General features: G+C 46.9%; 1 protein-coding gene across 2 annotated transcripts; it reads right to left on the bottom strand.

The window, feature by feature from the left end:
* Positions 1–177: 177 nt before the first annotated feature.
* On the bottom strand, positions 178–21,412 carry fn1b (fibronectin 1b). Of its 2 annotated transcripts, XM_062378793.1 has the most exons (46): positions 21,091–21,412; positions 20,737–20,862; positions 20,264–20,401; positions 19,880–20,011; positions 19,395–19,532; positions 19,166–19,312; positions 18,885–19,073; positions 18,605–18,787; positions 18,002–18,178; positions 17,364–17,519; positions 16,749–16,877; positions 16,509–16,652; positions 14,214–14,335; positions 13,370–13,538; positions 13,104–13,280; positions 12,756–12,884; positions 12,553–12,642; positions 12,274–12,468; positions 11,214–11,492; positions 10,862–11,125; positions 10,680–10,774; positions 10,253–10,421; positions 10,030–10,116; positions 9,623–9,814; positions 8,282–8,560; positions 7,920–8,111; positions 7,702–7,791; positions 7,131–7,397; positions 6,896–7,012; positions 6,650–6,811; positions 6,400–6,555; positions 6,181–6,297; positions 5,534–5,803; positions 5,254–5,441; positions 5,083–5,170; positions 4,805–4,984; positions 4,622–4,711; positions 4,057–4,245; positions 3,845–3,934; positions 2,978–3,423; positions 2,731–2,869; positions 2,356–2,517; positions 1,919–2,044; positions 1,724–1,830; positions 1,505–1,600; positions 178–915 (listed from the first exon to the last, which is right to left on the bottom strand). In XM_062378793.1, the coding sequence occupies exons 1-46, from the start codon at positions 21,233–21,235 to the stop codon at positions 838–840; spliced, it is 7,401 nt and encodes a 2,466-aa protein (XP_062234777.1). In that variant the 5' UTR covers positions 21,236–21,412; the 3' UTR covers positions 178–837. The 2 variants fall into 2 exon arrangements, with proteins under 2 accessions (XP_062234777.1, XP_062234852.1); XM_062378868.1 differs by lacking the exon at positions 8,282–8,560.
* Between the last annotated feature and the right edge of the window lie 238 nt (positions 21,413–21,650).

The raw sequence follows: 21,650 nt of genomic DNA on the forward strand, positions 1-21,650 counted from the left end.
AACTTTCATGGTCTCAGGGAATAAAGTCTTCGCTTCTCAACAATTTTTGGGATTTGTCAAAAAATGAATTATTGTCCAATACTTTGTATACCCTGCATTATAGTGATCAGTATGTTCGTGAACTTGTTCCTTTGATATCTAGTTATTTCTCTCATTTACATAAAACAAACACTGAGGTTAGGTTTCAGGATTTCTCCAGCTTTATTAAAACAAGGGACTTCTTCCTGTCAAAGATAGAAACAACTTTGGCACTGACAACAAAGTACAAAAATAGAACAGTTCAACTTCTCACATCCCAGTTCACACATTCACACGTTGAGATTAAAGGGATAAATTAGTACAAAGATATTGGGGTTTAAGAAAGTGTCAATCACACAGTGCGACCCCTAGGGGACAGAAGAGGGGCTACAGGAAAAGAGAAGCACATTTTCATGGACAACACTACATCGACATTCTTTAACAGTGCTTACTTTCTGACAGGTCCTGCTCTTTCCATGAGGGAATGTTTCTGAACTTTTAAACGGGGCAACAAATGTCAGTTTGACAAGAATATAAATATAAACGCTGACAAGCCTGAAATTACTTCCCTGGAAGGATTAATGTCTGTCAAGAATCTGTATTTTCCATCAGAGCATGAATTTAGAGACTTTGGTAATGATGATAAAAGATAATGATGGGATCAGGCAACGAGCTGGTGTAACATCTTTGGCTAAACGTGTCAGAAAGTGATCAGGCAGTTGGTTGGGTTCAGTCACAGACAGCGTGGCTTCTAGAGGGTGAGACAGTGCAGCGAATGGACGGTGAGGGAGCAAAGCAGAGGTCGGACAACTGATCCTTTTATTCCCGGGGATTTGGAGGAGCCTGTGCGTCTGCCAGCAGCTCGGGTCGGAGGCACTCGATGGGGCAATGAATGTTCTACAGGAAGATTCAAGAAGGTAAGATCACAGGTTCAGGTACAAAGCTGTATTCTCATTAAGATCGGATCAGTCTAAGTCACTTTATATTCACCCAATGTCTAAAAGATGACTGTGTGTTGTTTTTTTAATTTGAAGAGCCAAAATAGATTTGAAAAGTCTCATTAATTTGATGCTCTTGCAAATACAGTTTACTCAAGTTCATATAATTATGTGAAACTGAAATTGTGATAGTGAAACGTACAGTATGTAACGTATGTATTAAGGGACAATGTCTTTGTGCAGTGTGGCATCATGGGAGTTAATGTCTTCACCACCATTGTGAATGAAAATGAATCATGTTCACAGATAATTAAAATTTGTATTCACGTTCTGCAGTAAAAAGCAGTGAACGATGGAAGGAAACAGAAAGTTGGCAAACAGCTTGTTTTACATTGTTAGACGTTGTTTGCCCCGGAAGTCACAGAAGAGTGAAAACCACACGTAAAGAGGATATAAATTATGAAATATGAATATGAATTAATAAAGAAAACTGCCATTTGAATGAATTGCTGCATCTCTTAAAACACTTTTCGATGAATTCAACAGACCACTTTGTGCAGGTTGTTGTCTCCGTATCTCACAGGCTGCAGCAGGCTGACATCGACATCAGCACCTGGTCTGCGGCAGTTCTCACACCTCCAGCCCTGACGAGACAAAACATGCTCCAGCCTCATGTGTCCACACGTTTCATTCAAGTCACAACATAACACGCGGCACACTGAGCATCAGAACCGAGAGAGAGAGAGAGAGAGGCTGATGTGTTGTACCTGTTGACCTCCAAAGCATGTGCAGGTACAGATGGCGCCCAGGTACTCCTTCTGCCACTGGTTGCCCACCTGGTACGTTTTCCCGTCGTCGTAGCACGTGGATTCATCTGTGATGGAAGACGCACACGTTGAAATTCACACGCACAGATCTCTCTGAGCCGGTCGTGGAGCATTCTGTCGGACGAGAGGACTCACGTGGTTCACACTTGAACTCTCCTTTGCCGTTTCCCAGACAGGTGCAGCTCATCAGGTGACCGTTCTCTGCGCGGCGGTCCCACTTCTCTCCAATGCGGTGGTTGATGCCGTTGTCATGGCACCACTCTGTTCAGAGAGAGAATCATAATAATAAGAGAATTATACTCTCCATTCATGGAAGCCCTATCTGCCAGTGCAAGATCAAGAAAAACTAATTTTCAATTGAGTCAGTGAGTTATTTTGAGATGAAATTCTTATTTTGAGTCAGTAAGTCATTATTTTAGGATAAAATGTTATTTTAAACAATTCGACAATTGAGATGCTAAATTTTCTTATTACAATGACATGAGGGATTATTTATAACAAAGTGGCAGAATTGGACTCCCATGCAGATTACAAATACGTTTTTTGAAAATGAAGTCTCTCTCATCACTTACTGGATGAATCACATCTGATGTGGCCGCTTCCCAGACCCAGGCACTTGCACCACAGCTTGAAGCCGGTCTCGGACATCCGCTCCCACTCGCCGCCGACATCATGGTGGGTTGCAGTAAAGGCATCGTAACACGTGTCCCCAGTGGAGGGCACTCCTTGTGGGACTGGAACATAACGAAGAGCAAATGCATGATCCAGGAGTCTGTGCAGTTTTGAGTAGATCCAGATCTAGTGAATTTAAATTGGGTTTCATAAGGTGCATGTTGGGCCTTGTGGATTTCATGCCCAACTTTTTTTTCTACACGCTGGAGTCCCTCCTTTATTAGCAGGAGTTGCTTTGATTATTTTACACTCAGCAGTAGCTGTAGGTCTCTTACTTGTGTTTCCAGCAGTGACAACCTGCTCCAGAATCTTGTGTTTGAGCGCCCCCATCAGAGCCTCCACGAGCACCTTGTAGTTGGCTCCGGGCGTGAGTCCTATCAGGGTGGCAGTGGTGGCTGAGTCTGGCAGACGGACCTGGACAGGCAGAGAGAGCGAGGAGGTTATATCACATATATGCTCATGTAATATAACTGATGAGTATCACTGGACCTGAACCTGGAAACTAAGACCCTCGTCTCTTACCGTGAACATCTTCTCATTTAAGTGTGTGAGAGGTTGGCAGGACACCAGGTAGGCACTGCTCTGGCTGTAAGGCTTCCAGGAGATGGTGGTCTGAGTCTGGGCCTCCTGTGGCACCCCCGTCTCGTTACCGAACATGGCGCCGACGGGCACGTTCAGCTTCAGTATGGGCAACCGGCGGCCCTCTGCATCAGGGAGTGGCACAAAGACCAGGGGCTCACGCACTTGCCCATAGGGAAACTGTGGTTGGCCACCGTTCCCATTAAACCTGTTGTCTCCATTGTTGTTCCATTGCGTGTACTCCACACGCTGGTTGTGATCACCAAGCCCGTCCTGGCCATTGGGGCTCACTATATTGACCCTATTGTCCAAGTGAGGTTCTGGCACATCCAGCTTGTCACCACTTCCGGGGTTTTGGGGCAGAGGCAGGGGAAGCAGGGAGTCTGGTTCTGGGCGGGAGAGACGGGGTTAGGGAAGCGAGCAGGTTAGAACGAGGTGGGTGAGGGGGGTTGTAAAGCACAGCTGCTGTTACATATCTCTGCCAGCAGGGGGTGATATATATATGCAGCATTACTGGGCTGTGGCATAATTATGAAGTATTGCAAACACACAGGAGATATTTTGAATGACGAATCTGGAGGCATTCAAAATACAATATTAAATATATTATTATTTTAGGAGCCTGACGCTTGTTTGACTGCACAGTTTATCTCAAAGCCTCTGAGCGGATTAAAGCTGTCTATCAAGCCTTTCCATTTTTACAGTTTACTCTTACCTGATTTCAATTGTACTCCTTTGCTACATCATTTAAACGCATTTCTTTTACCATCTATTTGTCACAGTACAGAGAGGAAGTGTGATAATACTCACGAGTCCTGATTCTGCCCACCAGAGGCGTGCTCCTCTGTGTGTTCTGGATGGCAATGATCTTGATGATGTACTCTGTGGCTGGTTTCAGGCCTGACGAGAGGAACAATTATCCATTAGGATGCCCTCGACTCGTGGTCACATGCGAGAGAATGATCATAACCAGTGGAACCTAAATCAAGCTGATTTTTATAAACATGTTTACGAGCACATACCAGAGACGGTGGCGTAGTTCTGACCGGCGTGGGGTTGAGGGAGCAGCTCCCGCGGCGCTCTGCCTGACTCCTCGTAGGTGACGTAGTATCCCGTGATCTGCGTGGCCGGCGGCTGCCAGGTGAAGGAGATGGAGGTGGGGGTCAAAGATGTGAACTGAACGTTGGTGGGAGCCTGGACCACAGGTTGAGCTGTGAAGAGAAATACAGAACACCGGGTCATCTGTGTGAACGCTGCAGGGTTATTATGCAACATCAGTCCATATCTGGCAAATGCTGCTTTTACTGTGGCTGCATCTGAACTCAAGACTATTATGGACTGTTGGGGGCAGATGATGATATGAGACAAAATGGGAAATATACAGTTTATTATGAATAACTATAAATAAAAAGAAAACAACCAAATATTAGGAGCATACGTAACAAATACACATATTTCTCTGCATTGTTTATTCTGTAAAATAAAAGTTTTCATATCAGCAAACATAACGCTGAATATGACTGTGAATGGGTTGTGTCCGCCACTTATAGATGGATAGTTAGATGTATGGATAGATGTGTGTAGTACCTGTTTGAATCTTGAGTGTAAACGGAGCACTCCTTGTGTTGCCATTCAGGGTGTACAGATTTACAGTGTACATGGTGCCAGGCTGCAGACCTAAGGGGAACAACAACTTACACTGTAAAAAAACAAAACAATCACAGCTCCAACGCTTGTTAAAGGTTTGTTAAGCAGGACTTTGCGTTGTACCTGAGAGCCTGTAGGTCTGCGTCTCTGCTGGGATGGTCCTGCTGATGGTCGGGCGCGAGCCACCGACGGGCGTGGCCTCGATCAGGAAACCACTGATGGTTTCGATCTTGGTGCGCCAGGTCAGGGTGAAAGAAGAGTCCTTCACATCGGAGATACGCACGCGGCGAGGAGGACTCACGTCTGCGGTGGGGAGGAGAGGAAAACCCACATGAAACAGAGCCCTGGGTAATAATTGGCGATAACTGGAGATGTTTGTCATTTATGGTGCAGCCAGTGACCTTCCAGTGTGGTGGTCTCTCCCTCCAGTGGTCTGCTGGAAACCGAGTTCTTCAGAGCGTAGACCTGTATCTGGTACGTGGTTGCCACCTACGATACAGAGACACACAGCTGGTGTTAACTCACTGACTGACTGTGAAGCCGTGTAAATAGACCAAACGACAGGTGTTTACCATGAGCCCGGGTACGAGGACACGCGTGGTGTCTGGAGCGACATTCAGCTCTTTGGTTGGGCTGTTGATGTTCTTGGGGATGACGACCACACGGTAGCCTGTCAGGCGAGCAGTGGGGGCTCGCCACGACACAGTGAAGGTCGAGGGCCCGACCTCTGAGATCATCAGGTTGGTAGGAGCAGGGATCACTGAGGTCAAAGGCAAAAAAAAAACATTTTAGAGTTGGAGTCAGGGAAGAAATAAACTAAGTCATTCTGTTTTCTACAGTTTGTATTTCTACCTGTGGCCTGAGTTCCCACTAAGGGCGTGCTGGGGGTGCGGCCATGGAGGGCGTAGACCGTCACCGTGTACTCGGTCCCGGGGCGAAGGCCTCTCAGCACCACAGTGTTCTGGTCACCTCTGGGGGCAGGACGCAGCTCACTGTCGCCCTCCTCTGGGCTGGAGTACACGACGCGGTATGATGTCACCGTGCCGTCCGGGCTGTCCCAAGTGATGCGCATGGAGGTGGAGTCGATGTCGGAGAAGGTCAGGTCCTTGGGACGATCCATGGCTGCGGGGAGGGAGGGAGGGAGTCATTTCAGCTCTAATGTTTTTTTTATTTAAAGAACATATTCATCTCTGATGCTATTAATAGATATTTAAAGATAGATTCCTTTCACCTAAATCTTACACACTGAACCTTTAAAGCAAGTAGTTGGGTTTTAAATGAAGCTGTTTTATAAAAATAATTTTAAATTTAGTTTTCCTTTTGAGCCCAATGAACAGCAGAAGTTATTTTTATTTGAACTGCCTGATTTTATTTGCCTTATTTCATAAATAGTTTAACTCCCATAATAGTTATTATTACTACACACTGAATAAAAAATCTTATCGAAAATACATTCCCTGAAATGAGGCCGGTCCAGCACTGAATTGAGTCAAACTTACCGGTTTCGGTGTTGTCCACTGCCGGGGACGAGGGCTGTCCATCGTTGCCCAGGGCGTAGACACTAACAACGTACTCCGCAGTGGGCATCAGACCTGTGAACGTTATCTGTGTCTTATCTGTAGCAGGAGAACAGGAAAGAAACCAGTGAGGACAGGATGCTCTGGGTATGTTTTCTTTTAAAAGGTGTCAGTCTTGTTCTGAACAGTTGTTGTTCTTACCAGGAGCCACCACCTCAGAGTAGGAGGGCCCCAGCCCGTTCTTTGGCACACTGGTGACCCTGTAGCCTCTGATTGGCCCCTGAGCAGGAGACCAGCGCACAGTGATGGCGTTGTCACTCACATCCGTTACTTTCATGTCAGCAGGAGTCTCGATATCTGAAGGAGAGATGAACACATGACAGCCTTTAGATTTAGTGTAAACCCTCAACAGTACGTTATTAGGGAGCAGTGGTTTTCCAGGTTGCTGTACCAGTCTTGTGTGTGATGTGGACCGGCGTGTTGGAGGCAGGGCTGTCCCCTCGTCCACTCACAGCGTAGACTGTGATGGTGTAATCGGAACCAGGGTTGAGACCAGTGATGGTGGCGGTGGTCTGAGTGCCCGGGATGATGAATTCTTGAGGAGTCTCGCCACCTAGAGACGGAAAGAGATGACGGGTGCAGTGTTAAACTCAGAATGTGGATGAGGTCTTTGAGGAAACTATGAATCAGTACTGACTTGTCCCTCCGTAGGTGATCCGGTAGTTCCTCACTGGGACAGAGGGGGCGTCCCAGCGGATGGTGATGCTGCTGGGAGTGGACGATGTTACCTCCAGATCAGTGGGAGCATCAGAGACTGAAAGGAAGTAGAAGAGGTAGGAAAAAGGAGCTAAAGTCAAATCACGATTCAGCTGTTAAGGGTCATTGACAGAAGCAAATCGGAGGTGGTGGTAGAACCCAGTATGGAGACTCACTGGTGGCCTGTGTGCCAGTTAGAGGCTGACTCTCCTGATTGCCGTTGACAGCATACACATATATCTGGTACTCCGTCTCAGGTGCCAGTCCAGTCACGGTGAAGTGGTTCCTGGTCGGGGGCAGCCTCTCGTCCTTGGTCCGCCCGCCGCTCGTCTGCTGGTGGCGGATGCGGTAGCCGGTGATGGCGGCGGTTGGAGCGAGCCAGTGAACGGTGAAGGAGTTGGTCTGGATGTCAGAGAAGTCCAAGCCAGTGGGGGAGTCCAGAGCTGGAGGGGGAAGAATGAGGAGATTTTGGATAATTTGTTATTATGAAGATTAAAAAAAAACTGTGGGTTGTTGATATGAAGCGAAGCATAAATACACAGTCCATTTAGAAACATGTAGAACAGTCGTTTTTACAAGGTTTTCTCAATAGTGATTTTCAGATGTTTATGTTTATTTTGCCTCTGTCTTGATATATTCAAAACAAAAGAGTTTAATGTAACATCTTGATTTTTGTTTGATGGATTATTATTTAAAAAGTGAAGTAAACTTGCAGAGGCCACTGTGATAAACCGCTGTCAGACTCACTTGTCCTCTGAGTTCCTGTGGCTGGTTGACTCTCCCGTTCACCGTACACACACACCACACTGATGCTGTAATCTGTGTTGGGCAGCAGGTCTAACAGGAAGAGACGATTATTATTCAGCATGGATAACTTGACATTGAGCAATGCAAAGAAATACAACTCATCTTGACCTTTCAAAGACATCGATCCCTATTAAACACAATTCTCATGTTTGTCTTACTCTGCAGCAGGAAGGTGTTGGTGGCTCCGCCCACATTCACCTCCTTAATGTCATCGTCTGTGGCCACGGGGTGGTAGCGGATGACAAACCGAGAGATGTCGCTGGGTGTGGCCACGTGTGGGACGGTCCAGGTCACCCTGATGTGATCAGGACCCACTCCTCCAAACTGCAGGTTGGTGGGAGCTGGAATGGCTGCAAGAACGAGGGGGAGGGGGGGGGGGGGGTTACAGCGAATGCAGGAACGACAGAGACCGTGATAAATGTGACTGCAGCATGTTGCATATTCAGAAAAGGGCTGTTAGTGTGACTGCATCAGTTCTCTCAGACCAAAACCCACTGACGGAGTGAAAGAGTCAAATCACCAGCTTGTGTTTGCTTTGTGTGTGTGGTCGGCTCGCTTTCCCCCTCTTCCGTAACAGTGACGATACTGATGTCATAGTCCACGCCGGGCTCCAAACCGCGAATCGTGTAATAACCAGCAGATGCTTCCACCATATCTTGAAAAATTGGCAAGCTCTCGCCTGACGTCACTACCATTATCCGGTAACCAGTAATGGCGGTATAGTTGGGCGGGATCCAGCGCAGGCCAAGGGTGGTGTCAGTAATGTCGACAAAGTCAATGTGACTTGGTTTGGGGATTTCTGAAAGGGTTAGGCCAGTGGTGAAGCGCAGGCAGAATTACACAGACACAGATTCAACAGCCACAATAATTACACTGATTAAATCAATATCATTCCCAGGAAGCTGTCAGAGGTCAGAGTGTGACAGAGGTCATGCTCGGTAGATGATAGATGATTACAAACTACTTCAGTCAACAGGAATTAAGAATTACAGTCACATAAACATATTCAATTGATTCTACCGTTCTGGTCATGCAAACAATTAAATATTCACCATCCCAATTAATGAATATGATCTCCATGCATGGCAGCCAATGGTCATGTTAGTAGCAGCTAATGATAATTAAAGCTGTGTGAGCCGACTGGACTTTTATCGTCTTTTGGCTCTTTGTTTTGGTTTTATAGCTTAAACGTCATTTCCAGCAGCAGGAGCTGTTTTCCTCAAAAACTAAACTGGACACTATTTTCCTGTAAGATCTTTTTCCTCATGAGTCAGTGGAAACCAAAATATTTAAAAGAACTGGACGTCCGATTGGGTGAGAATGTGTAACTGGTTGACAGGTGCGTGTTTTTGAGGAGGAATTAAATCTATGCTAGACATTTAAAGGGGAAAAGATTTCAAGAAATAATGTTGTTATTTCGAGATTAAAGTCTTAATATTACAAGATGCAATGCGTTGAGTTATACTTTAGTATAAGTTTCACATATAACAAAATACTGTGTAATACTCATTACCACATTATGATAGTATCAGGACTTTGAAAAGACTGAAGGAAACTGAGTCTGTTCTGAAAAAGACCCACACAGACTTGGAGATAGTTTTCTCTTTAGTGGGGGAGGAAATGTTTGGTAGTGGTCCACTGTGAAGTTAATGTTGGTCTACGTGAGATTCAAAGTTTGTATCTATATTTTTCAATATACTATACTTTATTCTTGTATTATTAAAATATACTCGAAATCTGTTGGCTCTGGTTCAACTTGGACACAACCTTTAATGGCAAACTCGTCTCTTTCTTTCACACAGACACTTGTCTTTGTGTGGACACAGTTGTGTGTTTGATGCCTGTTCCTGAAGGCTCCTACCTGGGGTGACAATAGTGGACACGGGCGCACTTTCCAAATGGCCCTTGGTGGTGAAGACGCTGATGTTGTACTCCACCCCCAGATCAAAGTTCTCTAGGATGAACGAGGTCTGATCGGCTCGGACGACCTCCTCCAGGGAGTTTCCACGCTGGCCGTTGGTCGGCGTGCTCGTCACCCTGTAGCCTGAGAGGCCTGCAAAGGGGGCGGATACGGGACAAATATGGATGAGACGGAACATAATATCATGAGGTTGAGTCACTGTGAGAAATGGAAAAGAAATACTGGGAAGAGCCGTTTGTCCTGGTGCATAAACAAACGCAAAAAAGAAAAACCATTTGAAGGCCAAGGTCTAGACTTGCCGTGATCCAATGGGCGGCCAGCGTGTGGCGAGCACAGTCAATATTTACCTGGTGCGTTGGAGGCGACCCAGTGGACAGTGAGAGCTCCTGTGTTCGGGTTGGACTCCACTCTGAGGTCAGTGGGGGGAGACAAGGCTGCAAGGACAGAGAAGCATGAGAAACTCGCGACAACACTCACTTCTGCCACAAACCTCTGCCGAGTGGTCAAAAACAGTCGCACAACTCTTGTTTAAAAGAAGAATCTTTTTTTCTCAGTGAGTTAGAAACGCACAAGTGACAACATTGCGGGTGATGGGGTTTCCACGGTTGCGTCCGTTGTAGATGGGCTGCACGCTGTAGGTGTACTGGTTTCCAGAAATCAGATCCGGGATATAAATACGCCCAGAGTCCGAGGTCTGTTCTCTGGGAGACTCGCCTTCCTGGCTGGGCAGCACCGACAGCTGGAGAGGAGGAGGCAAGAATTAGAAAAGTTGAAAATAAACTGAAATCAGCATTAATGGATTTAAAAGAGAAAAAAATGGCCAAGTTGGGGGCAGAGCATCAAGATGTGAACATAACACTAAAATAAGATTATTGGGAGGGATTTGATTTGACACATTGACAGTATTCAAATATCGATAAGAGCAGATTTGCTTTTGTTATTTCTCCAGATGTGGAACAATTCTTTTGAGCTCTGCTGATCTGAGGCAGGTTTGTACCTTGTAGCTGAACCTGCGGACAGGCATCCAGGTGATGATGATGGAGGCGTCAGTGACCTCTGTGCTGAAAGGTGGAGCGTTTCCTATCTCGGGGGCTGGGTGGAACACAAAATGGGAGGAAAATGATTAATTGCACAAATTGCTCCACTTTCTGCTGATGTTCTGTTCCTCTTGACACTGACCGGTAGTAAAGTAGGTGGTGACGCCCTCGCTGAGCTGGGTGTCCAGCTCAGAGTGCAGAAGGGCAGTGTACTGGGTGTCTGGCCGCAGATTCCTCAGTGGGAATTGAGTGACGCGGCCCGGGATCCTCTTCTCGATGGGGGTGGAGCCCTCGATGCTCAGGAAGAGACGGTAGCCGGTGACGATGGCACGGGGCGCCTCCCAGGTGACGATCGCATTGTCAGGCCCGATGTCGGTGAAGTGAACGTTGGTCGGGGAATCAGGTTCTGAAGGGGTTTGAAAATGTAAAACACGTGAGGCACAAGTTGGCACAATCTCACTTTGTCCCTTTAATTTGTGTATGGTGACACCTACTGGTGGAGGTTTGTCCAACGAGTGGCTCGCTTTCCACTCCGCCACTGATGGCGTAGATGTAGAAGCGGTAGAGTTTGCCCGGCTGCAGGTGGGTGATGTCAGCGTATGCGTTGGGGGAGATGGGCAGCTGCAGGGGCCTCGTGTCGGAGCCATCGGGGCCCACGGGGGAGAAGATCACCCTGTAACCAGACACCTCGCTGGGTGGACCGGTCCAGGTGATGGTGATCTTCACGTCTGATGTCTCGTAGAACTGCAGGTCTGTGGGTGCCGGGACCTCCTCTGTGGACAGAAGGTGGTAGACTGAGTGACGGGGGATATCATCCGAGTTCAGACTGGAAAGGACCCATTGGAGGTTTTACCCTCACACAGACGGGGAGAACTCATCGGGCTGCCAAGGATCCAAAAACTGAATGTTTGAAAATATTCCTACTCTAAATGAACTGTACAAGGTTAATTCAAATGCCCTGTAAAACAATCGTACATAATATAGAGCAATAGGAGGCTTAAATGGTCAAACCAGATGTTCCAAAAAACACTGCCAGTTTCTATAGCATCTGGATTTGTAATAAAACAGCCGGGCCAGGTACGAGGAGGAAAACTTCAGCGAGGGAAATCTCATTTCAGATAACGCGTGGATTTATGAACTTTGTGAGCTCTTGCGTGTCTTCTATGTCTGAACAGGTGTGTAATTCAGCGCCCACCATGAATTGTAAGAGAGGTCACTCAGAGGCCACATTCGGCCCTTGAGTCAACAGAAGGAGCCCTGGAAAAGAAATAACGCTGGTATAGCTTTAGCTGTCAAAGCATGTTTTGACGAGCCGGTGTTTTGACACGCTCAGTCTTCCCCAAACACTGGAAAGCCGTTCCTAAAGCTCCCCGGCCCTATAAGGAATCAGCAGCTGTGAGTATAAATCTGTGAGTTAATCTGCTCAGCCTTTACTGCAGCCAAAGAACGATCTTAAAGGAAAACCTACATTCAAAAGACCAGGGTAACCTTCCTTCCATGTACGGGATTCCTACATCATTTCTGAAGCACTTTAATTCATTTCTTAATGTTTACCAGGCAGAGGAGATCCAGCGGTGTTGACCTGTACGAACACAGGCTCGCTCTCCTGATTCTCCTCCACGGCGTAGATGCTGATGTTGTACAGATGGCCGGGGCGAAGGTCAACCAGGGTCACTGAAGTCTCCGAGTCCGGCAGGTTCAGCTCCGTGCTGCTGCCTTCCACTGACGGCGTGTACACCACACGGTAACCTGGCGGGAACACATACTCGGTTACATCTCTAAATCCAAACCCCTACTTTAAATCACGTATACACACAGGAGGTTTCTGTTTACCAGTGATTGGAGCCTGAGGTTTGGACCAGCTGATTCGGATGGAGCTCTCTGCCACGTCATCCACAGAATGCCGGGCGGGTGCGTCCGGAGCTGCAGAGAAAGGCAAACCATGGAATTCTATATTCTTCTGCAGAAAAACTACAAAATGTTTAGGATCCTGAACTGGTTTGTCGTGACAGCGGCACAGGGAGGGCGACTGGTACCTGTGGTCTGAGACGTGGTCAGGATGAGCTTCGGCTGTCCCTGAGTTGGGAGCTCGAAGACGTTGACGTTGTACCTGCGTCCTGGCAGCAGATCAGCGATGTTGACAGAGGTGGCCGAGCGGGGAACATCTGGAGAAGCAGATAAAAACTTAGTGAACGCACAAACCAGTAAAATCCATTTGAGGTATAGAATTTTGTATGTGTTACTTTTGTTCAGCAGTAGCTGTTCTTTATCATTTCTATTCCCCCTTCTCCAGTCAAAACCACAACAGATAAACTAAACAATTAATCAACTGAATCATTTCTATGTGACTTTATTAGAGCATTGTGAGGGTTTCAGTCGCTCACCAAGGACTTTGGGCTTCGCCCCGTCTTCGCTGAGCTCATACTCCACCCTGAAGCCAGAGATGGTAGAAGAGGCCGACGTCCAGGACACGACGAAGCTGTTGGAGGTGATCTCCGTCACCGACTCAGAGGTGTCCACTTCTGCAGGGAGCTGCGTCGTCTCTCCCTCGGACGTCTCCACTACAAAAGACAACAGGGGGCGTAACATTCATGAGAACATTTCTTCTTTGTTTTACCGAGAGAGAATGTTGCCACTCAGGTCTACTCACAGGAGCCGTGGGTGGTAGTGAAATCGAAGCGGGTGACCTCGCGGCGTCCGTATCGCAGGATGCTGATCAGCTGACCCTCGTATGTGACGCCGGGACGCAGCCCACCGATGGTGTAGGAGCTGAGGTGGCCGGGGATGTTGACCTCCCTCCAGGGTGCTCGTGCATTTTTCTACCGGGAAAAAAAAAGATTGTATCTAGGGGTTTGAAATGAAGTTCTACAGACATATAGAACAAGTGCTGATGAAGTTCATGTGATGAAAGCTGACATTTTTTAATTCAACTGGAGATTCCAAGCTCAAGAGTGATTGATGATCTTCAGTTTTGAATTGAAGGTACAGTAAACACGAGAGAGTAAAACAATGTAACATCTACAATTAGTTATAAATCAACATGATGACTAAATTATAGGATTTTTAAAAGGATTTTAACTTTTTTGACAGCACATATATTATGGAGTGAAATAATTTTGGGATTTATTGGAATCATTCATTTCTTCAGAGAATGGAGGACTGGTGGTTTAGTATATTTTGGCTGCACGCTGGCTCCGACTTGTTTACTGCCACATCCTGCTTTGGAAGTATTTCATCTGGGTTTGCATGCAGTCGGAAAACTTTCTCAGCAGGAGTGCCGGATGACGACTGTGAGTGACTTTGCCGTCCAAAATACACAAACCCCTTCAAAGGAAATCTGCTCCACTTTGAAGTCTTCAGAGGGAAAAGACGTGTGAGAAAATAAAATAAACTCTTGGCAAGGGGGGATTTTCCCTAACTCTAAGAAGAGAGAGTCAAAAATAATTATCATAACTAATATCTAACCTGTACTATAACCCAAAAGATGGACTCACAATTCTCCATTTGAGGATGTACTGGGTGATGTGAACAGAGGAAGGGGCGTTCCACTGGATGGGGTGGGAGTCTGGCTGTTTTCCGGCCTCCGTGATGATCACCTGGACGGGTCGGTGGCCATCTGAGTCAGACAACCAAGAAAAAAAGAAAAGGTTAAGGAGGACATCAGGAGAGAGAAGAATCACACATTGTCAGAGACATAGTTTATAGCCGTGTTACGTGCAGGAGATGGTGTGGGTGGAAGTTGGCTTCTCTTTCTGGTGAGGCTCTGTTTGATGGATTCATTGTTTTGGGAATGAACCAAATCACCAGACGGTGCTAAACTAGCTCAAACAACCACCGACATCTGACACGCTGACATGACACTTGAGTTCTATATTCATCACGGATTATCTAGCCTCCGCACCCTCAGGAACACACAAATACAGAAACATACAGCAACACACTCTGTCTGCTCACAGGAGCAGTTCGGGGGACTTTAGGGCCCCGGGCTAAAGGGACCCAGGTGGGCCCCACATTAAACCAATCCCCCAACCCCAAGAAACAGATGAAATGAAATGGACACGTTCAAAATACCGATACAGAATCGGTTTGGGGAATGGTCAAATGATTCCTATAAACAAAGGTCAAAGTAAAACAGTATAAGTTCAAACTCCCTCCACCCCCCCATCACGTACACATATTTAGACGTTCTAGTCTTCATCCAAACTCTGAAATCATCACACTAGACGTGAGGCCTCATCAGTGGGGGGGGGGGGGGGGGGGGGGGTTCAGACCAGGTCTAATTGCAGTCCCCTGTACATAGGTCATGTAAAAGAATCGCAGTTGATGTAGATGAAGCTAATCAGCTGTTGCAATTTGCCTGCCTTGCCCTCAATGCCCCCCCGTCTGCACACACACACCGACACACTCTCCTCTGCGGCGGATCACGGTGAGATAAAAGTGCTAACTGTAAACTTTTCAGGTCAATGTTTGATTCTGGAGCAAAGTATCACGTTAAGCAACGTTTACCCAACCAGCGGTGAGATACTGGAGCCAGGAAGTGTTTTTAAAGGCATAACCCCCCCCCCCAAAATAAGCCCAGCATCCCATTCCCCTCAGCAGGTCAACACAAACAACACTCAACACCAGGGGGGTGAGGAGAAACCCTCAAAGACCAACAGTGCCAGCTCGGCACTTCTTCATTTGACTGCGAAGTCAGGAGAGAAACCCCCCCCGACCCTCGCTGACATGAAGTGAACTTTTCATTTCGGTGACGCGTGACGGGAGGTGTTGGGCGAGAGGGAGGTGGAAGTCAGAAAGTTAAATAACACAAATAAAGCTCTAACAGCTCAGAAGCAGCTGGGAAATAAAAAAAGCCAGACTAGTCTTCTCATTAAAATAATTCTCCTTATTCGGTCATGATGACTGCTGGTGATAAATGCAGAGGGGGTTTTCAGGATTAGGGTCTTTCAACCCTGGTTCTCTCAATTATATCACATGTTTGATTTTCACAACTGGATCGTCCACAAACTAGAGAAAAATGTGGAGATTTAAATAAAATATTGTGTTTGTATTTGTTTAATTTTAAACGTAATAGCCAACCACCATTGCAGATGAAAATCTACCTGACGCGACTCGGGCACAAATCAGGTTCATGAATGAGGTCATGTAAGTTTTATTCATGTTGAGCAGAAAACAGCAATGAATTATCAAGTGACCGATACAAGCAGTGGAACAATCGACTGTTTAACTGATCGGCCGCGTGTTTCTCCTTCGTCCTTTGCCCAACAAAGCTATAGCAAAGCTGATATGACGCAATTAAAAGAGGACAAAAATGTAATCGCTCTGTGTTTTTAAAACAATGTTGATACATTTTTGGATAATGTTAGTGCCAAAGTCAATCAAAAATATCAAATAGATTGTTTTAAGATATTTTTGTGTTTCATATTACACCTTAAACACAGTTGCAGCATTAAAAGTCAAATGAGTTATTCTCAGTTTTCGTTGGGACAACATGAAAGTAAAGAAAACTGACTCATAATTATAATAAGCATTCTTTTTCTGGGATATAAATAGATCTATGAACATGTTGAGTTAACGTGTACGTCGAGCTCAATCAAAAACACATGTGTTTCGTGTCTGTGTGTTCAGACTTGATTTTGTGCGTCACTGTCTGTGTTTATTTACCTGAAAAACCAACACAATGTGACTCATATGACTTTGCATTGTGCTTGTATTCAAATCCCAACCACTCGGACTCGGCCCTCTGAGCAGCTTTGAAGTGATGATGTTGGGCGGATTGTTTTTCTTACCTTGGTACGTGGTCTGGGGTTCACATCTCAACTCTCCGATCCCGTTGCCATTGCAATAACAGCGGTAGTGGGCGCCATGGATGACTTTGTCCCAAGTCTCTCCGATCTGATGGAACGCCCTGGTCTGCGGCTCCTGACACTGATCTGTTGTTGAGAACACAAGACGTCAGAGGAGATGGTTAGCACGGAACAGAGAATGGTGGGGCAGTAATTCTCAGCTGAGAAGAGCCTTGAACGCACCGATGGCGTCGCACTTCCAGCGTCCGCGTCCCTGCCCGTAGCAGGTGCAGTTCATCATGTAGCCCTCGTCGTGGCGTTTGGAAAACACCTGGTTCACTTCATAGTTGAGGCCGTCAACGATACACTGATCTGAACACACAAGCGAGGAGGGAGGCAAGAATACGCATGTCATGATCTAATGTCAGATCGTGTGACTTCTGTTGCTAAGACTTAAAGATTCAGTGTGTAGAATATAGTGACATCTTGTGGTGAAGTTAACTGTTGCAGTTTATCACCCCTCAGCTGCCCCTCCCCTTTCAAACATGAAGGAGAACCTTTGGTCGCCTTCAGTTGTTATAAAAACTCAAAGGGTTTTTAGTTTGTCCAGTTTGGGCTACCGTAAAACACATGGCGGCCTCCGTAGAGAGGGCTAGCTCATGGTGTAAATAAAACGTTCTTATATATAAATTGCCTAATCTAGGGTAAAGAAAAGGACAACCCGTACAATTCAGATGAAACACACTCGGGAAATCATCCCTAAGGCTTTTTTATATACATTTTCTGCCGATAGACCCCTTTCACCTAAACCTAACACACTGGACCTTAACACGGTTTTGTTGGAGTTCGCTCTCTGACCTTGCAGCTGTGAGTGAGCAACGCAGCTCCACTCCCCACGGCCGCTACCCAGGCACGTGCACTCCATCATGTGACCCATGACGTCGTGGCGTTTGTCCCACTTGTCGCCGACACGGTGCATCACTCCATCGTTGGTGGTACAAACCTCCTCGTGGGCTACATGAAGAAGAGACAGGAAGAGGAAATAAAAACAAGGGATTGTTGACTGCTTTGTCTACTAACAGTGTTTCTTTTGTGCATGTGTGCGTGCGTGGGAATCCTCCTCGGTCCACTTGATCTCAGTGCCGTGGTTCTGTGTGTTATGGTACAGCCCTGATGGAGTCATCACTCTCCCATGACCATGAATGTTGTCTCTTCTAAAAGTGAGTTATTTAGACCCAAATTGTCCACAAGTGACCCAAAGAACCAGCATCATTATCATCCATGAGAACAAGATAAGCACCAAAGCATCTAGCGTAATGCCCTTTAATGACAAAGTATTTAAACATGTGAGTAAAGCGTTTGTACGTTTCTGAACCCATTTACTCTCTCCAGGACTTTCACATTTCAACCAAACAAAAAATCAAACGAAAGCATCTTAATCATCCATCAGGTTCTTTAATTGGAGCAAGTGAAAAGCAGTGGGCGCGCACACTCACCGGCCATGGGGCAGAATCCAAAGTGCTGCTCCGCGTCGTAGTCGTAGGTGGTACCGCACCACCTCATGCCATCGCGGCGCCCGTCAGCCGTGCAGTCGGTGTAGTTGCGGCCGCTGTAGAGGAAGGGGAAGTGGCACAGGGCGCCGTTGGAGTTGCCGCCTCGTGTTGCCACAATGACTGGAATCAAGAAGGAGACATGGCTGTTATTGTTCATCTCTGACATGGTTACCAACACGTACACTTCTACTATGGTAAGTCTGTTTATATGAAATGAGTTTGTACATAGGAAATAGTAAAACGGCCAGTGAGCTGTATATATTGTTTTTTTCTAGGATGGATGACCATTCAAAGTGCTTTACAGAACGGTTTTGCCATTCACACATTCATACAGTATGTGCACACTCCCTCACTCACACAGCCGTCTGGGCAGTTTCGGTTCAGTGTCTTGCCCAAAGCCATTGATCAATCAACCGACCTCATAGATTGTAGAAAACACGCTCTAACTCCTGGACGGTAACAGCCATTGCTCTGGGATGAGGTCCCACATCAGCACAATACAACAACAACACCAGTAAAATGGTGAAGCCAAAGTTCACATCTCACCATTCCTCTCAGTACAGAAGGAGTATTGCTTGTCTTTGTCGTAGTCTGAGGATGTAGAGCACCAGAGCTGCCCGTCCGGGCGTCCGTCCGAGGTGCAGGAGTAGTAGGTCTTCCCCATGAAGACGAAGGGGAACTCACACGGCTGGCCCTGAGAGTTCCCACCATACGCCTGGTTTTTGGTCTCTGCACAGGAAAGAGAGGGAAGAGAGGGGTTTGACTTTTGGGTTTGAACAAAAGGAAACTGTAACACCGGCTTTTCGTCCTTCCCTCCTGCGCTCACCCCATTCCTGACAGCTGACGCCATTGCCCTGACAGGTACATTGCATCTGCTGGCTGCCCTGGTTTCTGATCCAGTGCTGCCCCTCGTAGTAGGTGGCTCCGGAGTCCGTGCTGCAGGTTCCCTCCATGGGGGGGTCGACACGCTTCTGCAGCACGGCATGAGTGGGGGTCAAAAGAAGAGCACCTGTGGCTGTACAATGCAGATTGAGAGAGAGATGAATGTAAGGGAAGCGTTCTCCATTTAGTGAACACTTTGAGCAAAACTTGGATTTTAAATCGTACTTCGGCCTGCGTTGTGTCCTTCACACTTCCACTCTCCACGGCCGTTTCCTAAGCACAAGCACTGAAGGGCCTGTCCACTTGCGTCTGTCTTCGTCCAGGTGTCTCCGATGCGGTACGACCTCTTGGGGTCCTGGTCGTTGCAGCGATCTAGTGACAGAAGAACGGTCAACAGCTGCCGCTTAAGTATTGAAAAAGTGTATGTCTCTGTGCGTGTTTATCCTCTTCTTACTCCTGGAGGTGCATGTGATGCGTCCATTCCCCTCTCCCAGACACGTGCAGTCCAGCATCATCCAGCCTTGGTACGGTTTCTCCCAGGTCTCCCCCACCACATAGGAGGATGCAGCGCTGTTGTCATAGCACCGCTCGGCTGCACAGGTAAATAAAAACAACAGCATAAAACATTCATTTAGATGTGTCTGCAGTTTGTCACAAGGAACTTGTCCTCCGAGCGTTTGCATGACAAATAAACCAGGGGGAAATCAATAGCTGTGGCGTAAGATTGGTGCTGTCACACACACACCCTGTTTGCTTTAGAATGGTACCAAACATAGTCACACACTTCTGAGAAATTACCCTGCTGTAGGTGTGTGTTGTATGTGTGTGTGTGTGTGTGTGTGTGTGTTAGTGTTAGTGTGTGTGTGTGTGTGTGTGTGTATGTGTGTGTGTGTGTCTGTCCCATTGATCTGCAATCCAGAGTTCAATAAAGTTACTCACCCACAGGTTTGCATGTCCACTCTCCTTTGCCGTTTCCCAGACACACACACTCCAGCATGTAGTCAGCGGACTCGTGAGGCCTCTGCCAGGTGTCCCCGATTTTGTAAGAGCTGCCACCTTCATGGCAACGATCTGGAAATGACACAGATTGGAAGTTGGGTCCATTATGGCTTTGATTTAAGGCCTTGATAACCACACACACACACTCACTGTAACACACACACATCATTCAGGCACTACTGGATTTAAGTAAACTGTTTCTACACCAATGCATAAATCTTTAACTATATTTTTGAATAACACTTAAATCCAATTAAATTGGAATTAAAACCAACTTAAATTCCCAATTTCTGATAATGCATACACATATATCGTTGTACTCACTTGCGATGGTGCAGCTGATCTTGCCCCGACCAGAACCAATACAGGTACAGTCCCACATCATGCCGTCCTTTGGTCTCTCGTAGGTTTCACCGACCCGGTATGTCCGGTCATTGTACTTGTCATAACAGGAGTCCACCGCTGAGACAAACACAGGAAAACTCCAAAAGGTCAACAGGCTGTTATTGTTCTACCTGCTGTGGGTGTTGTTTCTGTTGCGCTGCGTAAAGACGCACTGGTGACGGATCAACTGGAAATCTAAAAGTGCTCCCATATGTGTTTTCTTAAGTAACTCAGTCCTGTAGTTTTAGTCACAGTGCGAGAGCCTTTACAGTATTTTTACTTTGCTTGGTTTCATTGAAACAACAGCTCCCCTGCACCGAGGGAGGCAGCTGATCCAAACCAAAGTGAGCCTGAGAAGAAATGGCCCGATGAGACATTTCTCCGGGTGTGAAAGCGGTGGGACTCTCACTGACCTTCGGGTTTAGATTTGCATTTGATGCCTGCGGCTCCTCCGCAGGTGCACACCAGTATACTGCCGAGGTAGGGTTTCTCCCACTGCTCGTTCAATCTGTAGGAGCGACCGTTTTCCTCACAGCCGACTGGACACCAGGCGACAGAAATATTAAACTATTAGATCATGAAATCATTTATTCAGATTTGAAACTATTAGAAGAAAAAACGAAGCAGAATGAGACCGTTTTCCATTGTGTCATTTACGCACCAGAAAGCACATTTACGCAGAGATAAAAAATCATCTTTGACCTTTTTACGCATTCAGGAGAATTGATTTTCCATTTTGATAAGGCAATGGAAGCCCTTGTACCCACCTGGACTGAGAGCCGCTGCATCGCGGAGCTCAGGATACACCTGATACTGGCCCGTCTGTCTCCTCTGCTGCGTCTTTGGCACAGTTTGGACTGCGCTGCTTACGCACAGCGCAACCAGCAGCCCTGTCAGAGGGCCACCAGTCATTTTGAGGGGAAGAGAAGGAGTTCTGGGTGAAGAGTAGTGATGAAGGCAGGTTCACAATAAGAAGTGAGCGCAGAAGTAGAGTTTTGCTTGGAGAAATTGTCCCTTATTCTCTGCTCCCCGTTGCTGCTCGGACTGGCGTGTCGATGTGCCGCCTCGCAGCCGGTGCACTAGACTGAGGAGACGGGAGCGCGTTGGTTTTATACCCGGACACACCGCCTCAGCCGGAGCGAGGGGAGGGTCTTAACCGGAGCTGGGGTGACCCGCCCGAGTGGGAGCAACACCCACACTGGAAACTTCACTTACAGGACAAAAAAAAAAAACATCTTGAGGATGGAGGAGCTTCAGAGATCAGGGCTCATGATACCAAACAGGGTCAGGGGCCTGCAATCAAAATGGAGAAAGATACAGCACAATT

This window comes from Platichthys flesus, chromosome 1 (assembly GCF_949316205.1).
Source record: "Platichthys flesus chromosome 1, fPlaFle2.1, whole genome shotgun sequence".
Taxonomy (NCBI): domain Eukaryota; kingdom Metazoa; phylum Chordata; class Actinopteri; order Pleuronectiformes; family Pleuronectidae; genus Platichthys; species Platichthys flesus.